This window comes from Apiospora marii (assembly GCF_038362585.1).
Source record: "Apiospora marii strain CBS 49790 chromosome Unknown utg000002l_segment0_segment0, whole genome shotgun sequence".
NCBI classification, from domain to species: Eukaryota; Fungi; Ascomycota; class Sordariomycetes; order Amphisphaeriales; family Apiosporaceae; genus Apiospora; species Apiospora marii.
This window is the reverse complement of record NW_027117373.1, coordinates 2,579,157-2,599,546: the sequence shown is the minus strand read 5'-3', so window position 1 is coordinate 2,599,546 and position 20,390 is coordinate 2,579,157. Positions and strand designations below refer to the sequence as shown.

At 53.7% G+C, this 20,390-nt stretch overlaps 5 protein-coding genes across 5 annotated transcripts; 3 read left to right on the top strand and 2 right to left on the bottom strand.

Moving 5' to 3' along the window:
* Window positions 1-639: 639 nt before the first annotated feature.
* Window positions 640-1,400, top strand: PG985_002495 (3-4-dihydroxy-2-butanone-4-phosphate synthase; the record flags this gene model as incomplete). The annotated part of the gene is made up of 2 exons (XM_066822264.1): window positions 640-703; window positions 766-1,400. The coding sequence occupies 2 exons, from the start codon at window positions 640-642 to the stop codon at window positions 1,398-1,400; spliced, it is 699 nt and encodes a 232-aa protein (XP_066689696.1).
* Window positions 1,401-2,297: 897 nt separating this feature from the next.
* Window positions 2,298-2,989, top strand: PG985_002494 (riboflavin kinase; the record flags this gene model as incomplete). The annotated part of the gene is made up of 2 exons (XM_066822263.1): window positions 2,298-2,426; window positions 2,513-2,989. 2 exons carry the CDS (start codon window positions 2,298-2,300, stop codon window positions 2,987-2,989), a joined length of 606 nt encoding a protein of 201 aa, XP_066689695.1.
* A 1,918-nt stretch (window positions 2,990-4,907) lies between these two features.
* On the bottom strand, window positions 4,908-7,191 carry PG985_002493 (uncharacterized protein; the record flags this gene model as incomplete). The annotated part of the gene is made up of 3 exons (XM_066822262.1): window positions 4,908-4,952; window positions 5,026-6,770; window positions 6,942-7,191. 3 exons carry the CDS (start codon window positions 7,189-7,191, stop codon window positions 4,908-4,910), a joined length of 2,040 nt encoding a protein of 679 aa, XP_066689694.1.
* A 6,454-nt stretch (window positions 7,192-13,645) lies between these two features.
* On the bottom strand, window positions 13,646-16,088 carry PG985_002492 (glucan 1-3-beta-glucosidase 2; the record flags this gene model as incomplete). The annotated part of the gene is made up of 2 exons (XM_066822261.1): window positions 13,646-15,216; window positions 15,269-16,088. The coding sequence occupies 2 exons, from the start codon at window positions 16,086-16,088 to the stop codon at window positions 13,646-13,648; spliced, it is 2,391 nt and encodes a 796-aa protein (XP_066689693.1).
* A 1,043-nt stretch (window positions 16,089-17,131) lies between these two features.
* On the top strand, window positions 17,132-18,423 carry PG985_002491 (uncharacterized protein; the record flags this gene model as incomplete). The annotated part of the gene is made up of 2 exons (XM_066822260.1): window positions 17,132-18,329; window positions 18,386-18,423. 2 exons carry the CDS (start codon window positions 17,132-17,134, stop codon window positions 18,421-18,423), a joined length of 1,236 nt encoding a protein of 411 aa, XP_066689692.1.
* Window positions 18,424-20,390: the final 1,967 nt, after the last annotated feature.

The following is a 20,390-nucleotide window of genomic DNA, read 5'->3' as shown; positions in this document are numbered from 1 at the left end:
CTCGGACAGAGGTATGGTTGCGGTGGTCCGAACGGCTCGGGCTCTCGTATGGCGAATTTGAGGTCGTATTCGGCGTTTCGATCGAGGCGCTCGGTGTATCGGCGATGCAAGAGCCGCCCGTAGCCTCCGAGACGGCATTCTTCAGTGTTTAGTCAGCCCGCTAAACAGTTGCATGTCAGCATGTGTCATGCGGTTCCAGGGAGCGCATAAGCAATGTTTTAGCGCATTGGCCAGCTGTAAGGGGTCCATTCCAGCGGCACCACCCCGCCAATGTCTTTGGACGTACTTGGCTGTTAGACATTGGGGAGTGCAAGAAAAGTTCTAGAACTCAATTCGATATGTACATAGCGCTCTCCTGAAATAGGCCAGTTAAGTTGCTGAGTCATTGCTGAGAAGAACAATTGAGAAGATCATCAAGACAGTTGGTTTCATCTGGTTCCAAGCTGGAGGTTTTTCACATCTAAACACGTTTGCGCCGGAGTTGCCGCTGTCACTTGGACATCGTCTGTCGCGATTGACATCTGACTCCCGCTACCCCTCCGTCCAGTATTTTAGTCGTCCAAAGCCGCCGTTGGCCGGAGCATCTTCGAACTCTTTCCTGTAAATTTTAATATTTTCACCCAGCCAACTATCTTCAATATGCCTTCCGCAGAAATCGAGAAGAGTCAATTCGACTCTATACCCGACACAATTGCCGCTTTCCGTACGTCCCCAGCTTCCCGTCTTTCCCTCCAGGCCCTCTGGCTAAGTGCTGATCCGACGCAGGCGATGGCGAATTCATAGTAGTGCTCGACGACCCGTCGCGCGAAAACGAAGGCGATCTTATTATATCCGCAAAGTCCGTGACGACAGAACAGATGGCGTTCATGATCCGCTATTCCTCGGGCTACATTTGCGCGCCAATGCCGGGCAAACTATGCGACGCCCTCGAGCTCCCCCAAATGGTCACCAACAACCAAGACGTCAAGGGCACTGCTTACACCCTGACCGTCGATGGGGCAGACGAGAGCATAACCACGGGAATCAGTGCCCACGACCGGGCCCTAACATGCCGCACGCTGGCGGACGCGAAGGCCACCCCTGCGAGTTTCCGAAGGCCTGGCCATGTGCTGCCACTGAGAGCCCGCGAAGGCGGCGTCCGCGTGAGGAGGGGTCATACAGAGGCGGCTGTGGATTTCTGCAGGCTGGCTGGGGTCGGAGAGGTCGCGGCCATTTGCGAAATGGTCGAAGATGGAGAAGAGGTGCCCGGAAGGGCGATACGACAGGCGCCGGGCATGATGAGGGCAGAGGGTTGCATCAAGTTCGCAAAGACTTGGGGCTTGAAGGTCTGTACCATTGAGGACCTGGTAAAACATATCGAAAAGACCGAGGGCAAATACGAGGTCAATGGCAGCTCATAGACCAATCACTGGCTTTGATCATAACCCTGGCATACGTCGGAGATTTTGCAGTTCAGCCGAACACGTTCTTGGAGCAAGACAGATTTTTGGAGTAATATACTCCAAAGATAGCATCCTGTCTGGAGCAGAAGATCCTATACTGGGCATCTCCTATCATGGTTTCCTATTTCAAAGAGAGAATCGCCACATGGCCTGCATACTACACATAGGAGGATAGACAAAAGGGGCGTGATTCTGCGTGCGACCTCCGGGGATCATTCAAGTGTTATTTTTTGAACATACCAATATCTGTCTATAATTATACCTATACTTCAAGAATCCCCCGATGGTTTACTGATAGGGCCGTAGGTGACCTTCAATAGAACGGCCCCCCTATGAACGGCTGGGGACATATAACAAACAATTGACTTCCACGTCAACGAACAAAGCTTCCAGTCCAAGCCCAAAGGTTACTTGAAATAAGTACTTCTTGAACTTGCAATGGGATCAAGAAAGCAACGTGAACAAATGGGAAAAGCAGTTGCCTTTGCATACCAGCAGCATGCTTGGCGGCCATTGATGAATCTATCACTGACCCACAGCGGGAAGCAGATGAACCGTATTGTCGCAAGACCCTCCTGGGCGCAGATAAGCAATTGCCCCTCAATTCCATGTTGTCATTCTAGAAACCCCCACTAAACTACATGCGCCTCCGATACGGTTGGTGATATAATAAACTTGCTTACAAAGTTGAGCCCAGCCAGAGTCATCTTACCAAATATAATAGATTTCCTTCTTCTTTCGCCAATTTTCACACTCGCTTGCCCAATGCCGAACCCCTTGCACATTGCATAGCGAACGCGAGCCGTATAAAACCAACACCGAGCACGTTATCGACCACCCGACCAGTCAGACACCATGGCGGAAGCACCAACAGCAACATCGGAGCGGCCTCGCATAGTCTACTCCGACAATGGCCCCGAGGCGCCATACCCGCTTCAGATGGAGGGCGAAGTGATATCAGGCTTCGGCCGCGGCTCCAAAGAGGTGTGTGCGCCCTTACGCGCGAACCTGCAGCTACCATGATCGCGAATAGCCCAGCAGCAAAGCTAACCAACGCCTCCGCCTCACAGCTCGGCATCCCCACCGCCAACCTACCCGTCGACGAGGCGCAAATATCCTGGATCGCCAACATAACCTCGGGCGTCTACTTTGGCTACGCTGCTCTCCAGCTCCCCGCCAGCCATCCCGACATTCCCTCCGCCGCCGCGTCAAGTACCAACGGCGACGCTCCCAAGAAATACCACATCTTCCCCATGGTCATGTCGATAGGCTACAACCCGTTCTACAAGAACAGCAAGCGGTCGGCCGAGGTGCACATCCTGCACAAGTTCGCGCAGGACTTCTATGGGGCGCCCATGCGGCTGCTGCTGCTGGGCTTCGTGCGCGAGGAGAAGAACTACGCCGGCGTCGAGGCCCTCATCGAGGACATCAACATCGACTGCGAGGTCGCGCGCCGCAGCCTCGACCGCGCGGCCTGGATGCCGCGCGAGGGCGTCGTGGGCATGGGCCAGGGCACGCTGGACGGGAGCTGGTTGGTCCGGGAGTGACGATGCGGCGTGGAAATATAGACCATTGGGGAAACGAAGAAGAAGAAATAACAGCGAAATATGTTGAAATTTAACGATGAGACTATGATATGAATATGGACGCCCAGATATCGTGTGGATGTCGTGTCTCAAGATAAAGTTCCTTCGTTTGGGGACCCCTTTAAAATCTCGCCCCTGAAAGCCAGCTATGGTTTCCTATGTGAACCTGACAACAAACCGGACAAGGAAATTCGATATACCGTTTCCCCAGAAGTACATGTTCATTCTCGGTTACGGCTAAATTCCTTGCCCGATGGGTATGTGTCCTCAATCGCGATGCCATGCCTCCTGCGGAAGCGCATTGGCCAGTCGCCTCCCCTCTAGACCTTCGATATTCTCCATGTCCAGATTTTTTATATCTCCGGGATGTCTTTGTCTTTTCCATCTGAGTGGCCGTATTCATTTAAGTCGCCGGAATGGACCTCATGGTCCTCGCGGACCTCGCCGCCCTTTTCCTTACTACCCGAACCTGGATGCTCTCCCCCGTCCCGAAAGCCCCAACAGGTTCCCCTTGGTATCGTCCCGGTGCCTTACTCCCTTCTTCTTTCAGTACGTGGTCTGCCTCATCTTTCACGAGAATAGAGGGGCGATCTCCCGATAGCAGATAATAATTGCCTGGCTGCTTGACAAGCTTTAGGGGAACCAGGGACTGCAAAACCTTCCACCCCCTTTTACCCACCACCCGAACGCAACTTTGAGCAGGCAGCGGGCCTTCCAGGTCCAATACTTAAGCCCAATAGCCCCAGAAACCCCCAAGAGGTAGCAGCATCATTAGAAGAACAACATGCGGTGGTTGGCCTGATGGAAAAACAAGCGCTCAGGTGTGGATGCCCGTTCCCACAACCGCCTCATTATACTTTTTGCTCTTTTTTTCTCTTGCGCAGGTTTCTGGTTCGAGTCCCGTAAAGAGCAGTTTAGATCTTGAGTCCTTTAGAAAATGACTCTGGCAATTTGTCGAGAGGATATGCGATGGCTCTTAAGCCCCTCGCCTAAAAGCATGAGCAGGGCGGTCCAGCGTGCGCGTTTGGTCGGGCTCGGTCATCGTCTCATGGACTTTCGACCCTTGTGTCGATGCTGCCTCTACGACTAAGGAACCAAAGATACGCACGGAAGAGACAAGCGTCATCACGGGCGTGCCAACGGCTAGAAGCTGATCGCACAAGGGACATCGAAGCACATCGAAAACGCGCAAGGGGGATCCCATGCTTCCGCCCCTGGCCCATTGATGCCTCGAACGCCGTGGAAAAGCGTTAAAGGGGGTCAAGGTCTCCGTGCCGACGCCGGGGTACGTATGGGACACACGTGGCTGGCATCGTCTACCCTCAATCCAAGAACAATAGAGGCTTGGACAAGCAAGACACACAGCATCGGGACCACCCGAAAGGGTTTCTCCCCAGGCGGGCAATTACGTCGCATGGGTGGCCAACGTGATGTCCTTGATCAGCTGGTTGAATTCAGGACCAAGGACGCTCTGTCTAGAATAGGTAGTCACCTGAAGCTACTGCGACACGGAGAGAGAAGCAGGGCATGATCACGCGACAGAACTTTTCGAAGACCAAGTAAGTCCAGCTGTTCCTAGTCATGCATGTATGTACCAAATGCTTTTTTGGACATTTACTACTCTAGAACAGGCAACGCACCGGGTATAGGCCATGCTCTGATCGTTACTTATGAACCGGCATGGTAAAAACAAAACAGTTAAGCGCGCAATTGACCAGCTCCCAAACGTGGGAGAAGAGCTCTTAGACTCCTCGAGCCCTATTCCAAAAGAACGCCGCCGCCCATGCATGTGTGTATCGTCCCAATCATCAAGAACCCACGGGAAATATATGTGAAATCTATGTCGCGTATGTCGGCCAGCTTGCTTCTTTCCCTATCATTAGATGGCGAGCTGGTCCTGGTCTCGGTAGTAACATGGCAAGAACTGTGTCACGATAGGTTAGATAGAGGTTCTTTAGATCAGATAAGAGTCCACGAATGATGGGACGGTTACTTACGTTCATCACGATCAGCATCGGAATGTCGAATACGTCGCGCTTGATGGTCCAAGAATATGTGCAGTCCATTTTCCCGTCTTTCTCGATCTTGGAAATGCCGTGCTCGCCATCAATCCGAGTGACCCGGTTGCTGAGAATGCTGCTGCGCGGGTCCTTGCGAGGTGACTCGTCCGTTACCATGCTGTCGGTTGCTTCCTGAGTGCGGTATTTCAGAACGCGACATTTGCGTGTAACGTGACCACGGCTGTCGCCGAATGCCAGCTGCGCGAAGTCTTCATAGAACTGTATGACGCTATCCTCATCCATCAACTCTGCAATGAAGACAGGTTGAGGGTTGCCATCGGTCGTCTTTGGGGCTTCGGGTTGCATTGCTTGGAGCTGAGGCGTCAATTCGCCCTTGGCAGAACCAGGGGCGGGCGACCCCCCAGTGTTGACATTCAAATTAGGTTTCTTGCCAAGCACCACTTCCTTGGTCCAGCCGGTAAGTGCAATGAACTCCTTGTTTATAGCGGCAACTTCACCGGTCCGGCGGCAGACAATTGTCGGCGCCGGACAGTGTCCCATGAAGTCCTCGTATTCGAACAAGGTTCTTTGCAGGCATTTCTCCATGAAGATCAGATCCTGTCGGTTCAAATGCCGGGTACATGCGATGAAGGACGGTCGAATACTAGCCAACGACTTCGCAATTCGTAATGTCTTGTTAGGGGAGAACCTTCGTTTGACAAATGCGATCAGATTGTGGAACCCTGTCAAATACGGGTAGGGTTCCTTGACTGCCTCATAGATAGCCGAGGGGTCGCGCTGCCTCTTGCCAAGTATGGACTGCGTGCCAAACTTGGCTACGTTAGAAGAGGACTTCGTCTTCGGCCTCGACGAATGCTGGGCATTGCTAAGAGTATAATTGGCCGTGGTAGGAGACTCAAACCCGAAGTTCGTCGGCTGCGGACTTGCTGTGTTATCCGTGCCAGGGCTTGCAAGGCTTGTCGGCGTTGGCCCGGCTGCGGCAATAGCGTACGCATGTGGTAATCCATGCTGCAGGTTGCCTTGGTTATATATGCCGTTGCTATTTTGGTCCGCGTTTAGGAAGCTGTCCACCATATTATTATCGTACAGCTGGTTGAAGTGGTTGATGCCGTTTCCGTATAGATGGTTGCCACCGCCGTAGTTTATATCATTCCCTGGAGGTCCGGGTATAGATGAGTCGCGAGGAGGCGTCTCTGCGTTGCCTGAGGCCATCTGACCCAGGATGCCGAACTCCATGGCGCCATAGTGGCTACCGAAATTCAAGCCCTCCAAGTCGAAGTTGAACAAAGCAGGATTACTTGGGTCGAACAGCGCCTGCGAAAAGGTGTTGATCTCGCTCGTTGGGGTAGGGACTTGAATACCGCCCATTTGAGTCGGTCGCGAACTACTTTGCTGAAACGATGACGACACAGGTGACTGCTGGCTGCCGAATGTCATGTTGTCTTGCAGCGATGAAACCGGATGTTGGCCGCCAGCAAAGATAGGGTATGTCTGCGACGTTGTGGTCGGAGAGAAGTAGGAGGAAGAGTCCGGCGTCGAGGTTGAGCCATGTCTGCCATTGGAAGTTTTGTTCACGACGCCAGGGTTGTATGTAGGGCCGAGGACGGGCCTTAATGCCTCTGGAGGGGCGTCGTGTAGGTATTTGGCCTTTTTACGAACGCCATCCTGGCAGGCGTCTGCGAGACCGCGCTTGATGCATCGCTGGCAGGGCCGTTCATCTCCTGCATGGAGTCAGTAGGAAACAACTAGCTTCAAGTGAGGGGCTACGACGGCGAAATTCGTCGGAGGCATCTCAATGCGATGGATTGAGCACGCCAAAATGGAGTGCGATTTTAATCGGTACCGGGTCATACGACCATCATACGAGTGCTATAAAATGGGGATTTTCTTACCACAAGTTAAGTGTGCTCTCTGGCAAGCATAACAAGCGCGTCTGGCTTTCTTCCGACGAGGACGATGAGGGTCTTTGGGGTCATATTTCTTCTTGACTTCACCGGACCCCTCGGTGCCTGGTTCAGGAGACGTCGTTTGCTCGGCCATTCTGTCGTTTTCGTCTTTCAACGTATGGTCAAGGTCGTCGTACTCGTTCTCAGACATGGCATCTGAGACTTCTGCCCCGTTCGTCTCAACGTCGCCCGGCATCGTGTCTTAGTTTTATATATACCCGGATCCAGCCTCAAGAGAGCTTTGCGATCAGCGCTGCAGCGTAGACCCCAGCTCGAACACGCGTGGCGCAACCACACCTCCCTCGATAAGAGAAGCTTGCGAGATGCTGCAGGCGTGTCACCGTCAGGTTCAGGGATCGAGTTTCCAACTACTACAAGTTGCTCGTACTTGGCGCGCTCGCTGGAAAATCCCAATCAAGGCCACAGCAACGCCCCGAAATACCCTGGCCAATGTTCCCCGGTCTCTGTACGTATCCCCCACCGCCTCTGGATGCACGTTGGGAAGCGCAGGCTGGCCTGGAGTGGATAGCGTGCGTGGACCAGTGAGCAAAGGCTCCTTGGACGTATGCAAGCCAATAAGGTTGGCGCACAGCGGGTTGCTTGTATCTTGTGTCCCGAGAGGCAGGTAGCCAGCGGCGCAAAATAGAAACAGAGCTACGACAGAGGCAGAAGGCAGGAGCTTGGCGTACTAACTGCTGTGCGGTCCCGCGGTACCACGGCCCTCCTGAGCCTTGTTGCCCTCGAGATCAAGCGCGGTCTGTCGCAACAATCTGCGTGTTCCAGAGTATTGCACAACCACTACGCAGCAACGACGCACTCTCTCGTATTCATAGCCAGCCAGATGTATATCGCCAATGGGTTTCCTACCCGCGCATACGGTGGCGTTCTCTGTGCGACCTGCGTCTGGGCCCCTACTGGATGGCAGGCTGATTGTGAGAGGCGAAAAGGGACGGCTCTATCCGCTCAGCCCTCGATTGCTGCAGGTCGATGTACCCAGTACAATATATTGATTATGATTATCGATGGCAGTTCTTCCCAACTCTTTTCCCGTCCGTTCAAGGGGTCACGCGTCGACGGATAAGGCACTGAGGCGTCTGACTGGGGTGGTAGGCGGGATGGTCGATGCTTCTGCAGCTACCCGCGACTTCTAGACCTGTTCGCATCGGGGTTCTATAGACGCAGAAAACGAGCGAGGAGGATTCGGCCGTGGTGGGGGGACCTGCTGAATCAAGGCAAGCGCTGCAAGAGTCGGACACCGTAGTTTTTCGCTCTCGCAGAGTTCTCGGCGCGCGCGGAGGGTTTGTCGCAATCACGTCTGCATCGCAACTAGCTCTCTTCCTTTGGTGGAGAATGTTCGAATTGGATTTGGGGATATCCAGGCAGTGGGAGACTATAGAGGTAGGTGGTCGCAGCAGCAAGAGCGAGTTGAAGTGATCTGCAATTTTGTGTAACTACGGTCGAAGGGAGTCGTTTTTTGGGTAGATTACCTAGGTTAGGTGGTAGGAGTTCTGGTGGGAGCAGTTAATAGTCGTAAGTAAGGTAGTAGTTCAGATGAGATCAATAGACCAGGACAAAAAAACCCAAGCCCAGCCCAGCCAGGTGCAAGTGACAAGGTTAGGAAATAGAGTGCAGACGTGATTGGCTGCGCAAGCATGGATTTTCATGCCTGGACTTGGGACTTGCCCCATCCGCCAATTGCAGAGGGCATTGGCTGCTGGGTATGTGTAAAAAGTATCCGTAGGTACATCATCCATTTCTTGTCTCATTCTTGTTGATTCTACTCGCTGCCCCTCACCAGTTCATGCCGAGCCTGCGAGGTCTGCGAACGACCGGAATACCTATGTAGTTTGAGAGGCCGCTCGAAGACCCTAATGCACCGGCCGGCCGCCCTCGATTGTCCATTCCCACTGACGTAGGATCAGTTCGCAGTCCCAGTATTGAGTCCCAATGCAGGGCGTCTCGTGGTGTGGTGGGCAAATCCCAAGGCAGGTGAATTGGGGCATTGGGACGGTGGAACCTTCCAACCTTCCAAGGAATGGAGCTCCTCAAGTTCGAGTTGACAAGGCTGTGGAGGTGCGGGGTCTGTTTTTTTCCTCATCTTGGAGAGGGTTCCATGTCCGTAGCCCGTAGCTCTGCTGCCAAGGACAAGAACACTCAATGCTCAGCCAGCCAGCTGCGCAATCAATGGCATCCCAGGTCAGTGATCGCCTGCCAGGTTGCTCTAGCTTCGCATGCGGTTGCATCTATTATCTATTGACGGAATATCACGGATCCCTATAGTAAGGCTTAGGTCAACTAAGGCAAGTACTCGATGGTATAGTCTCGGGCAGCCTGTGGGTGGATGGACCTTTAGGGGTACATAACCGAGATGGTGTTTGGTTCGTTCGGTACCAATCCGAGTTCGACCCTCTCAGCACTTACAACCAGCATACTACGTTGATATGATGTTCTTCACGCGACCTCTGCCACCATGTCGAGCCAAGAAAGCTATCATTCTTTCTTTTGACCGTTTTTACTGCTCCCATGCGCCCACTGGCAGAAATGACTCAGACTAAAGAAAATATAGGTACAAGTATATTGGATATGGGCCCTAACCTGCTCGGTTATCTAATCAATACCTAATTGTTTCACTGGGCTTGAAATGTACCTTGCTCGTTAGGTAAGTGTGTTGTGTGTGGTGCACAGCTGGAAGTCGTGGCCCACGCTGCCGTGGTCAGCACCATCCACATCCACTGCATACATCTCCCTACCAAACGATCGCTGGGATGAACCGTACTCTGCCAACAGGTAATAACAACATATGGACCTTGATGATTTCGCACTGTATTATCACAGAGAAATCAACAAAAGATGCATACGTATATTGCTGTATCAGCATCCGATATATACCTAGATATAAAATATTCTTCAGCTGTCGTTTGACAAGAACAATGGCCTTTTGATTTGGGAGATACTTGGCCGGTTTCTACTCGCAGGCGCTCCTGGTAGCACACAACCCAAGGTGCGTTGTTCTACTCATACCGAGCGCCAAAAGCAAGTACATGGGTCGATGCCTTCTATCACAGGCCTCGGTGCATTTTGATTTCTCATCCATCCTTTATGCCGGTGTGTGCTGTGACAACACCACCTTCTTCACCTTAGCGCCACATTGAATCGGCAAGACTGCCTATCTTGATAGACTGACACTAACCAACCGAGGCTTTGGGCACTTGACCCAAACATCTGACCTGCTTTCATCAATGAGATTACCGGCGGCGGTAACGGCTCCGACAACAAATGAGAACCACCACCCCTCATCAATACTTGGGTGCTCTTAATGCCGGGGTCGGTGCCGCCATGTTTGCTGCGTTGCTAACAAGAAGCCGTTCCGGGTTTTCGGGCCACGTGGTATGTAGGTAACGGCAATGGCTTTTACCTCCCGCAATCGCAACCGTAGCCGCAGTACCCTCCAGTCCTCCAGCTTCTAGGTTCTCGGTTTTGGGGGTGAGGGATGACGTCCCCCCCATCCCAAGACCAGACAATCAGCCAGCCAGCCCACACCCTGTCTGCCATTGATTGAGCTGCAGTCTCGTCTATTACCGCCCACTCAGCATGTGGACTCCAACGCGACTGAAAGAAGGTATGCACTCATTCCGCCAACCTCGAGGCTTTTGGAACGCAGACACGTTACTCAAGTCGCCGACCACTTCAGACTTCAGTCAATATCTGCAATGAAGATCGCAGCAGATGCATGTCTTGCCCTTTCAGATGTGCCAGGTTCTCCTACCCAGGCACTTGCATGGCTCCTCAAAAGATCTGCTTCAAGTCATCTATCGAAGGCACTGGTATCGTGTACAAATATGCATCACAACAGCAGGCCCCATATATCTCACCAGGCCGCCCACTCAGCTGGATTCCTCGGCGCCACTCGTATGCTGCCACAGTTCCGTGCAGACAACATCCTAGGCGGCTACTACCTGCTCAATGTGAAGATAGCTGGGAGCCTCATCGACCGGTCTCAAAAGCATTCGCAATGATCCTTTGGGCTGAGCTGACAGTCGTTCTCACGGCCTTTGCGGGACCTAGTCTACCACTTTACGCAAGCCTTGTCCCAGGAACTTAACGCGCCAAGCTCAGTGATGGCCACGATTAGTTGTGTAACGATGGCTTCTATACGAGACATGGCGCCGGCTCTTGTGCTGGCATGCCAACGCCTCTCCGTCTGGGGAACTTTGACCCTTATCCTCGCATGCATTCAACATCCAGGAACAGTTTCTTGGCGTGGCCACCTGGACGGCTAAGGGCCTCTGTGGTACCGGGATGCTTTGGATCCGGCTATGAAAGCGTTAGCCAAGGTCAATCCCACAGTACTTTCATATAGGACTTGGTGCTGCACAACACACACCGACAGCATCACTTAAAAGTGCAGGTTTCCTCGATGTCCTACCTATGATGTCAACATTTCCGATGGGGATGACCAAGTCGGCTTGTAAGGTCACCATGGCTACAGCTTAGCAAGCCGTGACTAAGCCGCAGCTAGCTGTTTCCAACTACCTGGAGGACAGTTCCCGTACAAGTCCTGCCGATTTCAAGTCGGCCCACCACTTTTGGATCCTCTCTGCGAGTCTGCATCTCCAGCATCCTTGGGCAGATTATAACGTACAGGTTGTGGCTAATAACAGACCAGCCAATCGTGGCCGCTTAGAGGATGCGGATACCCCAACAAGCACCGTAGTATCCAACGGCAGCACCTGTGGAGGAATTGCCATTGCATCCGTGGCACTTGGAAAGGTCACCTACAACGCTTTGGTCATATTCCACGAATCTCAGGAATTGCGACTCTACTAGCAGATATGCAGGGTATCTCACCCAACCAGCCGCGTATTTCCCCTGGAGCTGAAGAGCTGAGGTATTTAGCCTAGTGATACCCTTCAGCTCGTATTTCTAACGGCTATTTTGAGATGTGGACGTTCAATATCCTTTTACGGGCCTATGCTCTCTATCTCGATTCTCAATGCCCTAACACTGCACTTCAGGGTATTCCTCACACCGGGCGTCATCTTGTATGCATGCCTGCGTGAGAAACAGGTTCCATTCGTCTAGATCGCAGTCAGGTGGCTATGAACCACACATATCTCTTTATCGTCCCACGTCGCCGCGCATACTTATCGTTGGAGTTTGCCATCTTCCACCTTCTCAGTATGGAAGCTATGGCACACCGGAGGCAAGGAGATGCCGGTTCGCAGGGTGGGGGTCAACTGCGGCAGACGGCTGAATGCTCCGGGACTGTGTGGGTGGGCGCGCTATTTCCTGGGAACTGTTCGACATCAAACGCCATCTGTGGCTTGCATCTGCAGATAGCTCTTCAGGTGATTCTAGATGATGACCTGCCTTCCCAACTCCTAGGCCCTGGTAACACTGTAAGATATTGGGGTCTTCTGGTCAGGGACCTTAGACGAAAGTCTAGATGCAAGGATAAAAACTCCTGCCCTTGTCCGTTTGGGCTCGTTGGTTTTCTAGCGGGCTGCCAGTTTCATTTGTCCCAGAGATCGCCCCTGCAGTAGCAATATTAGATGCAAGATGTGTGAATCCATCGGGGCGAGCCGAGACCGCGAGGAACCACACGGGTGGGGAGGCTGGGAGGGACCCAAACCAGCGAGCTCTAGGCATACGAGATTTTGCCAAAGGTGATGATGCATGTCGGAGGCGACGATCATCGACAGGTCAGCTGGCCTAATGATGGAGGATGGGGAAGGAGACCGAGAGAGCGCCTCTTCGACCGAAGGAGGGTGGGTAAGCATTGCTGACCACATGAAGAGATGCTTGACAAGGGTTCCTCCCCAAGCAGCAACTCTGGCCCAGAAAGCGTGGCCCCCTTTTTCACGGGATTTGCACGAATGCAGCTCAGCCGGATACACGTAGGCCCTTACACTCCTCGTCGTTCTGCGTCTCCGGCGCCACACCGCTACGACTCCAACGCTGATCGCTGCGAATCCGTCGCTATTGGCATTGGAGAGGCAAGGTTAATGTCCTAGGGGTATCGTGTCCAACATAACTCCTGGGTAGACTGGCCAGACTGCATACCTCTGACGAATGCCCCCCTCGGCACTCCCTGTCCAAATACAGTACTAACATCATCAACACGAAGATCCTTGTCGTGGACGAGCTCTGTAATGTCGCTGCTCCGAGTAGACTGTCTGTGCCGCAGCCTCGAGACCTCGAGAAGGGAGAGGGGGGCTTCAGGCAAAGAGACGAACACACGGGCAAGGCTCGAAGACATATGGCAATGCGCCAGGAAAGATGTCTTTTGAGATCATTGATTATTTGGCAGTTCTTCATCTCATTCATTCATTGATTGGAGATTTTCAACATCAGTGTATCCCACTCCATATTACTTTCTGGATCGTGACCGTCATATGTCAATACTACCTACATGAACCCAATCGTCTAACATTTGGCTGCTCATCAAAAAGGACAGACAACCGCAAAACTCCCGCCATCCCCGTATGTACATAATCATGCAATAGCCACAGTCTAATTACCTAGTGCGTCTGGCTCGATCGTCATGTTCTCGAATCGACCATGCTCGCTTCTCGGGCCCACCGCCTTCCCCAACATTTCTTTTTTCCAGAACCAGCCCCTATCCGTCCACCCCCTTTTTTGTCTGTCCTCTAGTAAGTCTCAGGCAGACCCGCAAAGTCGGGCACGTCGCTGTCGCACTTGAACTCCTTGTCGTAGGCCTTGGCGGGCAGGATGCCGGCCGCGAGGCCCTTCTTGTAGCTCCAGAGGGGCGCGTCCTCGGTGTCCCAGGTCCAGTACCACCAGCCGAGCCCCTTTTCGAACGAGACCATCTGGGCCTCGGCGAACATCTTGAGGAACTTCTTGTACGTGCCCGAGTAGCGCGAGGGGTCGGCGTTGGCCTGGTCGCAGGAGCAGCTGCTGTCCGTCGTGGGGCAGCGCGGCGTCAGGGCGTCGAGCGTCGCGTTGCCCGAGTCGTACGTGCCCGTCCAGCGGTTGCCCCAGCCGATGTTGGTCAGGTGCCGGGCGCAGTCCGTGTCGGCCTGCGACCACTCGGCGAACATGGTGGGGCCGAAGCCCGTGGCGCGGTTCATCGACTGCTCCGTCTGCTCGGTCCAGCCGTCGCAGGCATACTGCACCTTCTTCTGGTGCGTGTAGGTGATCTGGTCGTTGTTGAAGATGACGTACTGGTGCACGTCGAGCACGAGGCCGTCGAGCCCCTGCAGCTTGCCCTGCCAGTTGGCCAGGCCCATGAAGCCGTCGCCGAAGACGATCTGGTTCTTGAACCCGTTGTCCCGCACCACGCGGTAGGCGTCGCTGGTCCAGGACACGACGGCGTCGGCCGGCAGGTTCACCATGCGCGGCTCGTTGGCAAGCCCGTAGAAGGCTATGATGTTCTTGTACCGGTCCTGCGCGAAGAACTTGCTGAGGCGGTCGTGCACGTCGAGACTGCGCTGCCGGTTGAGGGTGCCGTCGGTGCCGTTGAGCCAGCGGATGTCGCCCAGCCGGCCGCTGTGGTTCCAGCCGTTCTGAGAGCCGGGCAGCGCGTGCAGGTCCAGGTTGACCCGGAGGCCGTGCTTGCGGCACCACTCGATGACACGGAGTAGGTACCGCCACGACGTCCGGAACACATAGGGGTCGTTGTCGTACGTGATGACGGCCCAGTAGCTGTAGGGTATGCGGATATGGTCAAGTCCCGCGTCAACAATGTCCTTGATGGTCTGCTCGGTCACGAAGTTGGCGTAGTGCTTCTCAAGCGTTGAGGCCGCAGTCTTGGGACCCAAGTGCGAGCAGAGCGACCCCTCGTCGACGATGTTCAGCCGCGAGTCGTAGTTGAACAGAGATGGCGTGATGAACGGCTCCAGACTCAGCCAGCCGCCGATGTTAACGCCACGCGCGGGCTTTTTCGTGTAGTCGCCCCAGGGCTTGTCGAGCGCAGGCACCTTGTCGTTTGCCGACGCAGAGTCGTCCCAATCCGTGAAAAGACCCATGATCGGCAAGCCACCGACAGTCTCGTTGGTATACGTCAGGTTGAAGTCTGAGGTGTCGGCCCAGGTGAATGGATCCAAATATGTACCGCGAGCCGCGGGTGGGATGCTGTCCTTGGGTATGTCATTGAGGTTCGACTTCTTCTTGTCATCCGACCCAGCATTCTTCTTGCTGACCACCACTGCCACCACTATAATGATGATGAGCACAACAAGCGCAATACCAGCCACGATCCCTGTCCTGTTGTCAGCAACGGCCATAAATTTACATGAGAGGTTGACACCTACACTTTTTCTTCTTCCTGTTTGTTGGAGGGCGCGGTTTGTAAAAGCCCTCCTTTTCGTTGAGAATACTGTCGTAGCTGTCGTAGCTGCTGTGTTTGCTCCCCGCCCCGCCTCGCATACCCATGCCCGGCACTGCACGGCCTTCTTCAACGATAGCACCGCTGACGATCCTTCCCTTCTTCCGCCGGTCCCGATTCATGGGTTGATGTTCGTATGAGGACTGCTCGTCAACCTCGGAGTCCATTTCCCGTTGAGGTCGCCTTGGCTTTCGCGGGGGGTCGTATTTGTAGTGGTCCGTCTCATCGTCGGTGTAGGCCTCTCTCCGCTTCCTGTGTTTCCTGGGCGCCTCGTGGTCTGTCTCATGGTCCGTGACGACTTCGCGGCGCCTTCTCTCTTTTCTCCGTGAACTCTCTCCCCTCTCATCGTCGGTGTGCGCTTCTCTGCGCCGCCTGGCCCTCCTGGCCTCCCGGTCCTCGTCTGTGTGCTCATGTCTTCTTCGGCGTTCTCTCCTCTCAGAGGCGGCATCTTCCTCCACCACGATGTATTCCTGCTCTTGGGGCGGCTTCGGCCTTCGCTTCTTCCGTTTCCTGTTGGGGTCTCTGGGTTCCTCCGAGGGCGCAGGGTTCTGGGCGTTGTAATCGTTCAGTTGCGCCAGAGCATCGAGAGACAGCCCTTTGCTGACCCTGGTACCGGCAGCTTCCGTGCCTGACTCCGGCCTGCGGGAGCTGTGTTCCCTCGACTTTTTCTTGCGGTGGGCGTTCCGCCTCTCATCATGGGTGCCGGACTCACGATGACGGCTTGCGCTACCTTCGCGTGGCGCCATGGGCGTCACTCCTCAATGGAATGTCAAAACGCGCGACAAATAAGCGAAGAATATCCCAACAATGCTGATTATGTGGTATGGTGTCTCAAAAAGATCAGAGGGTCAGAGTGGTGTGTAGGCTTTTTACGGAAATAATCATCAGCTTGACTGGGGAATTGGGATCGATTATGCGCGTGCAGGGAGCGGGACAGGCAAGTTGGATATTTCCTTGGCACAAGCTGCAGAGGGACGCTGGCTCATTGTTGGCACAGCAACGATTGGCTATGACGAGCATCACGATGGCCCCGGCGCCCGTGGTGACTCTCGGCGGTAATCTGGACACATAAACTGGATATAAACTGGGCAATAAGATCCAAGGGAAGCGGTGACTTGGCTCCTTGGTTCAGTGCTAGCCATGCCAATTGATTGATACGGGATGTTGTTTTCATCGGCGATTCAGTCGATTGGTTTGTGAATGAGGAAAGAGTCCAGACCAAAGATCTGACTGATCATCTGTTGGCCCGACCGAACAGTCGGTGACCAGACCAGCAAATCCAATACCGAGCAAAACCAAGCCATGTCAGTTCATTTGCCAACTGCACCGGGAACATTGGTCAAATAGTTATTCGGGCATATATTCTATATGTTAGGTTATTCATAGCTTTCAATGGTAGATCTATCTGGCACTTCTGACCCGACCCCAGCATTGCCTTGGATTGATTGCCGATCAGTTCAGCGATCAACCGCCAGCGCTGGTGCGATCCGTAATGGTGCATCTCTCGCTATCGATAAGTACCCTAGCAGCCTGCTTGGCACCGCTAAGCGTTAAGCCGGACCATGGGCAGAATCGTGGGGTAAAGATGTACCTGACAGCTAACCCGACCGCCGTCGCATACCGACACCGAAGGTAGCCGAGTGACATGGCGTTCAGCGAACCCCAAGATGGCGGTCGCCTCGGCTACTCCCTTTTGACGACGGCCATGTCCAGCCTCTATTACCATCTGTCGTCAATTGAGTCTTTGTCTCGTTGACGAGATAGACTTGAAGCATCCGACACGATCAAGATGAAACCAAGTAGCAGATCGCTTCGGCTTCTGACCAACACATCGGCGAGGACGATTGCCGGGCGCAATGCCGCGTCCACTCCAGCCGTAATCAGCCTACAGCAACAGAACCGCCGCCGATACTCGACACATCCGCCCAACGCCCGTCTTAACCTCCCTCCCGACTATTCAACCACCCCTCTGCTAGCCCACAGCTCCCAGGCGGCCCTCGCGAGCACGGAGCTGGCCCCTGAGGTGCGCAATGGCACGACGAAACGGATGAACCTGTTCCAGGCCATCAATGACGCACTGGCCACCGCCCTGACCGAGGACGAGAATGTGCTGGTCTTTGGAGAGGACGTGGCTTTCGGCGGTGTCTTTCGGTGCACCATGAAGCTGGCCGAGTCGTTCGGCGGGGAGCGCGTCTTCAACACCCCACTGACCGAACAGGGGATCATGGGCTTCGCCATCGGCGCCGCCGCCGAAGGGATGCGCCCTGTGGCTGAGATCCAATTCGCCGACTACGTCTACCCGGCCTTCGACCAGATGGTCAACGAGGCCGCCAAGTTCCGCTACCGCGACGGGGCGTGCGGCCGGAGCGTGGGCGGGTTGACGGTGCGGATGCCCTGTGGGAGCGTGGGGCATGGCGCCATGTACCATAGCCAGAGCCCCGAGAGTCTGTTCACGCACATCCCGGGTCTGCGGGTTGTCATGCCGCGGAGCCCCCTGCAGGCCAAGGGGTTGCTCCTGGCTGCGATCCGGAGCAACGATCCTGTGGTGTTCATGGAGCCCAAGATCCTGTACCGTGCGGCGGTGGAACAGGTTCCCACAGGCGCCTACGAGCTGCCGCTGTCCAAGGCGGAGGTGCTCAAGGAGGGGAGCGATGTCACGATCATCTCGTACGGCCAGCCGCTGTACACGTGCAATGCCGCGATACAGAAGGCGGAGGAGGACCTGGGCGTTTCCATCGAGCTCATCGATCTCAGGACATTGTATCCCTGGGACAAGGAGACGGTCTTCAACAGCGTCAAGAAGACGGGGAGGTGCATGGTCGTGCACGAGGCCATGGTGAACGCTGGCATTGGCGCGGAGGTGGCGGCGACGATCCAGGAGAACCCGGAGACTTTCAACCGGCTCGAGGCTCCGGTCCAGAGAGTCGCTGGGTGGAGCATACACACGCCGTTGCTGTATGAGAAGTTTAACATCCCCGATGTCTCAAGTAAGTCTCCCCTTTTTCGATAATTATGTTGCTTCGGGTACTAATCATTGCGACAGGAGTGTACGAAGGCGTCAAGAAGCTCTTAGACTACTAGATATAGAATACATTGCATCCAAACCATACCACTTTGCAAATAAGTCCTCAAGTATATCCGTCGTAGTTTAAGTTCCGATGATATGTGAACGGGCACCAATTGATTATATTGCAGTCCATCTCTTTGTATAAAGAGTGCAGCGTTCAGAGCTACCATTCGTCTTCACATTCGTTTAATCACAGATGAAGAACATTCAATTCAGGACACGAACTGTTTCGCTCTGTTGCTGTACCCAGATCGAGCTGTCATAGTCCGGCCCTTGACATTAGAAGACTCATGACTCCGGCAAGTTGTATCTTGCATTTGGTCAACGCCCACATTACCACAAGCCATACCACTGTGCAAGGCGCAATTTGTCATGCATTATTAGAGGATGATATGAGAAATCCATTGATGGCTGCACGTATCGCCAAAATTCTTTTCCGAAATAGCAAGATTGGGAAAAAATAGTCCCACGAGGGAATTCGAACCCTAGATACCAATGTGTACGCCCTACATGCCGGGGAGAATTTCCTGTTCATCTATTGAACCCTCTGATTTGAACAAGCAGAAGGAATCGAGAGAAAGCGTCAGTCAAATTCAGGAATGAAATGTATTAGGAAATAGGGAAAAAATACCAGGTTTTTGTAGTGCAGATGAGTAGTGCCGAGGTCTGGTGGCGTGAGCCATGAAAGGAAGGCGTGAGCCGGTTGTCATGTCACTTGCAATAGAATCACTCTGTAATAAGCCACTTGCTCTGGTTTCCTTTTGGTGTGATTTACGTACTCGTTCCCTCGCGCATTTCCGTTTGAGGTTACAGCTGGCACATAGCATATGAGAATCTTCGAGGTTGCTTGCGTCACATTCGCAATTGGTAGGTAGGTTCTACATGCCGTCAAGCTCCTGCGATAATAAACCGGCCAAGTCTCCTCAGGAATAAGCAGCTCTACAGAACACCTATTATTCCAGTGGTATCAGCTTATTCCACTGTTATTCCCTGGAGTAAGTGGAATAATCAAGACGATTTATTTCTGCGGCCGCTTGCCGTGCAGACTGGTTCAGGACCTGATGCAGAGGCCAGGCGCTGTTTAATTGGCCGTTGAGATTCGGCAGATCAACGCCTTCCCGGAGCCAGTGATTGAAATCATGAGCAACCTTTGGATGGTACTTCGTGTATCCAAAAGGACCTTCATCGAAAGACCCGAGATACGTCATCAACAGTCCCTCGATAATTATGATCAACTGGGGCGCCACATTGTCTGGATCATCGTAGATTGCCTTGCGGTTGGCGAAGAGAGCTGCGCAACGGAAGTTCAAGACGACATCCTCACGCCCGGAGAAGGTGTAGTGCCGCGGCGGGCGCGGGGCGTCCGGGTCGTCCGGTATTATCACGACGCCTTTGACTGCCTGGATCTGATGGTTCCAAACTCTCTGTCCGCCACCATGTTTGTTGTGACTGGAGCCGAAATAATGGTCGAACTCGATCGCCGACTTGGGGTCAACTCCATCGCGGAGGAATCTAACCTGTTTTCTCCTCCCGGCAGAGATGCCATCACGATGTCTCGCCGATGGTGTTGCATGCGGGTGGGGATATCAAGGTAGACCATCCACTGCGTTATATATTCAAAATCTTTTGATAAGTCCAGTAAAATCGGGGACAGTGACGTCCTTTTTGCCCATAACTTGCTGGGCCTTCAGAGGCATGGCTTTGAAGATGGTAGCTGTCAGATATTCCAAGGTGATGAAATCTCTTCGAAGACATGATATTGCCCAGAAGTTCACCCCGACCTCTCTCATAGACTTCGATTGCCAATCCCTGTATTGTTGTGGTGTGAGCTCCTTGACGAAGCGAAACAACTTATCGCAAATAATTGAGAAATTGCGTTGAAAATTGGCCACGTCGGCGTCGTCTGCAGGAACTGGGTATTGAGTAAGTATTGATTGAAATCCGACGCTAAGTAATACCGTAGCCAAAGTCTAACACCACG